At 29.6% G+C, this 8,496-nt stretch overlaps 1 protein-coding gene across 1 annotated transcript; it reads left to right on the top strand.

The window, feature by feature from the left end:
* The first annotated feature begins 902 nt into the window (after window positions 1-902).
* On the top strand, window positions 903-8,290 carry LOC132731561 (uncharacterized). Its single transcript, XM_060717751.1, has 2 exons — window positions 903-1,139; window positions 3,611-8,290. Exons 1-2 carry the CDS (start codon window positions 1,135-1,137, stop codon window positions 6,702-6,704), a joined length of 3,099 nt encoding a protein of 1,032 aa, XP_060573734.1. The 5' UTR covers window positions 903-1,134; the 3' UTR covers window positions 6,705-8,290.
* Window positions 8,291-8,496: the final 206 nt, after the last annotated feature.

Below are 8,496 nucleotides of genomic sequence, written 5' to 3' on the forward strand. Positions count from 1 at the left end.
GGTCCCATCCTGATTGTGGTCTTACTGAGGGTTTTTACTGTATTGTAATGTAAAAAGTCAATGTTCAGGAACAGGAGAACAACAACTAGATTTTATAAGGTTATTTTTCAGATAAAACTAAATGTTTAACTATTAAATAGAGGATATTGTATGAGTGTAGGTATAATAATACTAAATTTATTAAACAAGTTGAATCAAGCCTTGGGCGAACATAATATTGTTTTATTCAATGAGTTCAATAAATCTTGTATTGAATTTACACGAATATAATTTTATTTTTATAACATACATAAAACAAGAACTATTAACTGTTAAAAGAATAATTTTTCATTGACACACCTATAATGTAACGCTAACATTTGAGCGCACTAAAAATGTACGCTATGTTTATTCATAACGCTTCACTTTATTACACTCCTGCGCCACAGTTAATGTGTTACAACCAAATATTAAACTATAATAATGTTTAACTGTAACTGCAATAAGTAACAAGTACCCTTGGTCTGTTTTGCATCAGATTTGTAATCAAGTGGTCGGTCGCTGGTTCAATCCTCAGGACAACTGATCTCTGACTTTCAGTTTTAATGGTTATTTGTCTCTCTGCTGATATAGAAACCGTGTGTGCCAGGGTTCTTGGTAGTCAGTTCTTTGTGGAGAATTTGATAATTACTAGTAAGCTATACAGGAAATCAAGTTAGGTGAGCTCTAAAAGAATTGGTTAAAATCGGTGGTAAAAACTAATCAATCAAATAGCATGGCAATATGTATTTTGTATATTGAAAATGTGCCCTAGTTATCTCACTAAAAAAAAACAAAGTTTATCAATAGTAGGGCAGCCATACTGATAAACTTTGTTCCTCCATGAAAAATTTAAACCATGCTATAAAGTAATGACCGATAAAAAAAATCCCCGTTATCTGTTTCAAACATTTATCAAAATTCTATGATAGGTCGATATTCAAACTTTGATCACACACACATGCAAAACACAGTTTGGCAAAACATTAAGCAAAAAGTTGGCTTTTTTTGTTGCTGTTTTTTTTTTTTTTTTTTGCTTTAGAGTTCTAATTATTTAGTGAAGGCATACAAAATACTTTTTTTTTTTTACAAAAAAGCAAACAACAAGAACATAATATGGGGTAAGTTGTCTTAATTCTTAGTAACCATTGTAAAACTAGTGATTTGTAATAAAGACATCAGTTCAGTGTTTGCAAAAATATTTAATAACAGATAAAATTCATCTCCAAAATGCAAACCTTAAAAGTTTCAACTAAAATTTTTAAGTTATAATTTATTTTAATCATATTGTTTAAATACAAACCTTAAAATTTCATAAAAAAAAGATATAAATTTATAATTTATTTTTATCATATTGTGTTAAATACAAACCTTAAAATTTCACACAAAAAGATATTAAGTTATAATTTATTTTTATCATATTGTGTTAAATACAAACCTTAAAATTTCAGAAAAAAAGATATAAATTAAAAATTTATTTTTATCATATTGTGTTAAATACAAACCTTAAAATTTCATAAAAAAAGATATTAAGTTATAATTTATTTTTATCATATTGTGTTAAATATGATATTAAGTTAAAATTTATTTTTATCATATTGTGTTAAATATGATATTAAGTTATAATTTATTTTTATCATATTGTGTAAAATACAAACCTTAAAATTTCATAAAAAAGATATTAAGTTATAATTTATTTTATCATATTATGTTAAATATGATATTAAGTTAAAATTTATTTTTATCATATTGTGTTAAATATGATATTAAGTTATAATTTATTTTTATCATATTGTGTAAAATACAAACCTTAAAATTTCATAAAAAAGATATTAAGTTATAATTTATTTTATCATATTATGTTAAATATGATATTAAGTTAAAAATTTATTTTTATCATATTGTGTTAAATATGATATTAAGTTATAATTTATTTTTATCATATTGTGTTAAATACAAACCTTAAAATTTCATAAAAAAGATATTAAGTTATAATTTATTTTTATCATATAATGTTAAATACAAACCTTAAAATTTCATAAAAAAAGATATAAATTTATAATTTATTTTTATCATATTGTTTAAATACAAACCTTAAAATTTCATAAAAAAAAGATATTAAGTTATAATTTATTTTTATCATATTGTGTTAAATACAAACCTTAAAATTTCATAAAAAAAGATATTAAGTTATAATTTATTTTTATCATATTGTGTTAAATATGATATTAAGTTAAAATTTATTTTTATCATATTGTGTTAAATATGATATTAAGTTATAATTTATTTTTATCATATTGTGTTAAATACAAACCTTAAAATTTCATAAAAAAGATATTAAGTTATAATTTATTTTTATCATATTGTGTTAAATACAAACCTTAAAATTTCATAAAAAAAAGATATAAATTTATAATTTATTTTTATCATATAGGGTTAAATGCAAATCTAAAAATTTCATAAAAAAAGATATAAAAGTTATAATTTATTTTTATCATATTATATTAAATACAAATCTAAAAATTTCATTAAAAAAAGATATAAAGTTATAATTTATTTTTATCATTTAAGGTAAAAGCAATATAATCATTTATTGATTTACGCAACATAATCATTTCTACTTTCAATTGTCACTAAATTTGTTGTATTTTAATACTGCATAAAAATTCTATGATGTGGATTGAAACATAGAAAATTGCATTATTTTTCACATGGTTGAATTCTATTATAAAAGTATTATAATTCTGTATAAAAGTATTATGTAATTGGTAGGTCACTTTTTGAAAATGTCTGAAACATAAAAATCAAAATGTGAAAACGAAAACTGCTACCTCAGATTCAGATTTTTCTGCAAAAACTTTTTTTTCAAACTAAGGCTGTATCATTATACATTATTCCATTGTTTTAAAAAAAAAATCACCAATTTCAACAATTGTTAGTTTTTTTTTACACCAATTTTAACAAAAGTTTAGTAATATCTTTGCTGTTGTTTGACTTGACCAGCTTTCCTGTATAACTAACCAGTAAATACCAATTTCTTAACAACAGACCTACTCCTTGTAACCCCTGCAAGTTCTTAAAAATTTACAGCTGTTAAAGTGTCTAATAGTCATTTGTCTCTAAATGCTGATGTGTGACAACTGAGTTAAAATAACCATTTCAATGATTAATCACTATGTCTCACATCAATTGTCATGGAGAAAATTCTCCTCACCCAAGAATCAAACCAGCATACATGTAAACTCTCCCACTTTTAGTGAGAGACTCCCACTTTCTGCAGCCATAATTTCAAAGATTTTTCTTAAAATAAAGGGTATTTTCACAAATTAAAGAAATCTCCCTCTTTTTGATGTCAGAACTTTCTTCTTTGTTTATTACAAATTCTAAAATCTCCCCCTTTTTGAAGAAAAATCTCCCACTTGATCATCTAAAAAAGTTCACATGTATGAACCAGTGACCCTTGAATTACAAATCTAATGCTCTCCCATTTGAGCTAAGCAGACGGACAGAAAAGGCAAGGCTTTTATGCTAAATGTGAAAAAGGTATATTTTGTATCATTTATTTCTTTTTCATTTTCTCTTTCCTTTTCAGGTATATATGTCCCCTCTTATTTGCATTAGCTCTTCAAACAATCAGTTTATCTCAAACATTCTTCATTTCAACCCCTTGTGATGACACATTTGGGAAACCATGGAAGCCATCTTGGATTGCAAACCCCAGGGATGATCTACGATGCAATCTTAATAGTCATTGTAGGAATGAGTCAACACCAGTAAAATCAGAGCAATTTGATAATTGCTGTGCCTGCAGTTCATGTGCAATCTGGGAAGGCAGTGAAATTGAGCTATTTATAGAATATGCATCAGTGTTAGGAAGAAGCTTGGTATTGACTGATCAAGCTTCTAATAAATCTGAAGTATATGAAATAAAACATGTTAATGGTGATATGACAGTAATTCCGAGCAATCTTTGCAACTGGGACACAGACATAAGTTTAACAGCATTATATTCTCAGGAATTTGAAAGTGTAAAGAAGATATGGGGAAATATTGTAAAAATAAACTTTGAAAACAACAAAATCAGAAATCTTACAGACCTTTCTTGCCTTGAGAAACTTGATGAATTAAATCTGAACAACAATAGACTTACATACATCTCTAATACTTCCTTCACAAGCCTTACACATCTGAGGAAAATATATTTCTCTAGAAATCTGATAAAAAATATCGATCCTGGTATTCTATCAGCCAAGCCTCTGAACATATTTGAAGCTGATTTCTCACACAACAGAATGAGTCAATTAGATGTATCAAATATGCTAAGCGTTTATCCCTCTTGTCAAGTTAATTTCAAAACAAACGAAATAACTAAACTAGTGAATGAAGCTAACTTTACATTAGAAATGACTAAAAGCTATGGACCGGGTTTTGTAAGTTTCATGGGCAATAAAATGGACACCTTTCCCGATTTCAAAACTTTACTTCATCTGGATGATATTGCCCAATTGGGAAAACTTATAAGTTCCGGCTTTGATTACCAGAACATTCCTTTAATCTGTGATTGTCATTTAGAACCGTTTATGTCTCTTGCTAAACCAATACTTGACACACTGTGGAGAGATTACATGACTGTGACATGTGATGGACCGCCTGATTTAAAAGGAATGAATGTAAGTCAGGTCGACCCGCAAAGATTAATTTGCAAACTTAAAAGTTCTGACTGCCAAACTCCAGAATGTAACTGTGTAGACGCACCAAAGAACAATACATTACATGTAAACTGTTCAAATCATGACCCAAAAAATGCATTAAAAACTCTTCCAACAATTCCAACATCAAACCTGTCTGACTTCATTTCTGTGGATATTTCTGGCCATAAAATTACAAATATTACCAACATCACTCAATGGGCGAATATATCTATGCTGAATGCATCAGGCAATGATATTCTGGAAATAAGTAAAGATGTTGCAAAAGCACTAGAAAATGCTACTGTTGATATTTCAAACAATATCCATTTAACACATCTGCCTCAGACATTCCAATATTGTAACATTTGCAAAATGTACATGAGCAATCTCACTATAAACTGTGACTGTAGTTCACAATGGATCGAAACATGGCTTAAACCACAAAAGTGCATCAAAAAGGAACAAATGTTCAACTGTCGACTTCCAAATGATGAAATAAAATCGGCCTTGATGTTCAAATCTGAAGACATTCAATGCTCCACATCTAATAAAGTTCCTACTGACATGTTAGCTGGCATGACCATTTTCATCGCTTTTATCATAATAATCAGCACCTTAATCTTTACCTTTCGTTACGAGTTGCTAATTATTTCTATACGCCTGAAACAGGCAGATAGGCGTAAAGTCTTACCACAGTATCATTATGATGTATTCTTGTCCTTCAATGATGCAGATGACAATGTCAGAAAATGGGTCAATAGTATGCTAGAAGACAATTTACTTGCTGCAGGATATAGAGTTTTTCAGGCGGGTCAAGATGTAACATTTGGTGCCGAACGAAATTCTGAAGTGCTCGAGTCAATCAGTAAAACATGCAACTTTCTTCTTATCCTATCTGACAGTTATTTAAATCAGGACAATGAAGGAATGAGACCTTGGACAGAAAACGAATGGAAATATGGATGGCACAACTTTATGAGGGACAAATACAAGAATCTTATCATTATAAACTTTGATCACATTTCGTCATTCGATGTCAATCAGCCACAAATAAAGGCATTCTTACGAGTTGGCTGCACAATTGATTTCAGAAATCAGGACAGAAAAATCATGAAAGATATCTGTGAGAAACTTGGAAAGCCATTTTATACTCCAATGAAAGATACAAGAGGTCTTGAAAACATGAATCTTAAACTTCCGAGGAATACAATTTTTCCTTCAATATCTGATGGCAAACCAACTCATCATTTGGATCCAATCAAAGCAACTCCTGATAACATTCTTGATGATCCTCAAGGGATTAAATATTTTCAAAATATACTAGACACTGACATAGATAACCATAAGAAAGGAAGTCAAAAGGTTCAACGGTTCTCACCACAAACAAAAGGGCGCTTTCAGTGTTACCATGAAGACTTGAGTTTAAAGAAAACACCACATATTCCTCTGTTTAACAAAGATAAATCTAAAAACAGCTGGAGTCCATCCAAAGCATTTAATCCAGTCAAGATGAAAAAACTTTCAGATGTCTATGAAAGACAATCATCTATTGTGAAAAGTTCTGAATGTAAACAAAAAAATACCAAATATGAAGAAACAAGTACCAAATATGAAGAAACAAGTCCGAAATCTACTGGGCCATCATCAAATGAAGCCAAGCATGAATCAGGACCATGCGATCATCGGGGAGAAAATGTGACAGATTTCACAGAAGCATCTTACAAAGACACTAAAAATGATGTAATTAGTAACTCGAACGATAAAGATGTCATATCTCAGCTGAACATTTCCATGACAACTAGTGAGAGGAGTTTTGTAACCATGGGTGACTACCACGGATATTCTACAAGGAGCTTGGACATGTCGTCAGTCTCTGACACAAGAAGTACAGAAGTGTCGTCAAACACATTTACAACAAGTATTGGCAGTTCAACCGTCTCTTTTAATTCAATTACTTCTACTGACATTAGTATCACTGAGATAAGTGAGGCCTAGTTCATCAACAATAATTCACCTAGTACTATTATTATATTATTATACGTTCAATAACCACAAGAATTATAAAAACTTAGCTTCATTATTAACCGCTTTGTTAATAGTCTGTATTTTTTGTTGATTTTGTGTGTCTTTGTTTTTTGGGGGTGTTTTTATGGTTTCTTTTTGTTACATGTAATAAACCTCTATGAGTAATTATGTCATGTCACCTATTTTTTTATGTCATCCTCTATATCCAAGGCTATTTCTCATACAGAATGTATATATTATATAAAGATCATGGGTTTTTAACAAGTGTTATTGTTTATGATTCTAACTTTGTTTCTTTCAATGAACTCAGCAAGGACTTTTGTATTCAGTTAACTACAGTGTAACTTCTGAATTCCGGAACTTCTAAAATCCGGAAACTTCTGAAATCCAAACATTTTTCAGGGTCCCTGTTTTCAATGTAATAAATACCTCTGAATTCTGGAACTTCTAAATTCTGAATTCCGAACAATTTTCCGGTAAAATTTAGATTATATCCATTCAAATTTACTTCCAAAATCCGGACATTGAAAAAGGTGTTAAGGAAAATTATGATTGAGGTTGTAAAACCTACAAAATGTCAGTATCTTCCAATTAGCAGCAAACCATTTATCTTGACATCTATTACAATCAAAACTGACAAGGCAACAATTGATGTTCAATGTTAACCTTATGTTTTTACTTGTTCAGATACTTCCGAAGTTCTGAATTCCGGAAATTTCCAAATTCTGAACTTTTTGGCAAGTCCCACAGGTGTTCGGTTTTTAGAAGTATCACTGTACATACTTTTCTCATTTACTATTTGTAACCATCATTTAACTTTGTAAAATGATCAATGCCTTTTTAAATAAAATCTTGTATTTTAGAATCTTGTAAACACACTCCACTGTATAACAGAATCTCTAAAGAAACCCCAAAGTGGCAAAATAGAAAATGTTGCAGACTTGATTTGTGATTGAAACTGTAAATAGATGGCAGTGGTAATTGCAAGTTATCATCCAAGCCCCCTACCACCGGCTATGACTGTAAGATTTAGGTGCTGTTACATTTTTATGGTCCTTGAATTCAGGGTCAATATGATTCCAATATCTTTAGTGTTGAAACTTGAATAATGCTTAAGTCGGTTCTTAAGGGGGCCCCGAGATATGTTGTAAATTACATTACCCTCTCATAAAACCGAGCCTGCTACTGTCAACTATATGCTTTGCTTTCATGTTTCTCCAGGGGTATTCACTTTACCAAATTTTTATACATGTATATTGTCACCTTAGTGCAATAACTGATTAACTACTATAAAATTTAGAAGGACTTATTCCATTACTGCACTAAGTTGACGTTATATACATGTATACGAGATAAGCAACTGTCAGAACAAACAAATTTACATTGATCATTTTTCTTCATGTCATCTGCAAGCAAACAATTTTAAATAGGTCTGTCCCAGGGTACAGGGAAATATATTGTGTAAAAGTTATACACACTAATTAACATGTGAAATAAACCTGTATTGATGACACTTTGGAGCAATTGTTGTAAAAAATATTTTTAATATTTAATCAAAAGTACATTGTGAAGAAATGATTTACATAAAAAAATTTTCTAAAAATTCGGTTTTTTTTTTTCTGTACAAAGGGCTATAGCGCCTAAATCCACTCAACCCTTTTGACTTTAAATTTTTGAACTAAATTTCCTTATTTTTTTCAAGGGATTTTAAACCCCAAATCAGCAGGAATATAAGCCGGCATTCATCAGAGACGCGTTTTTT

Source organism: Ruditapes philippinarum, unplaced genomic scaffold (genome assembly GCF_026571515.1).
Source record: "Ruditapes philippinarum isolate M1 unplaced genomic scaffold, ASM2657151v2 ctg2187_1_1_1_1, whole genome shotgun sequence".
Classification (NCBI taxonomy): domain Eukaryota; kingdom Metazoa; phylum Mollusca; class Bivalvia; order Venerida; family Veneridae; genus Ruditapes; species Ruditapes philippinarum.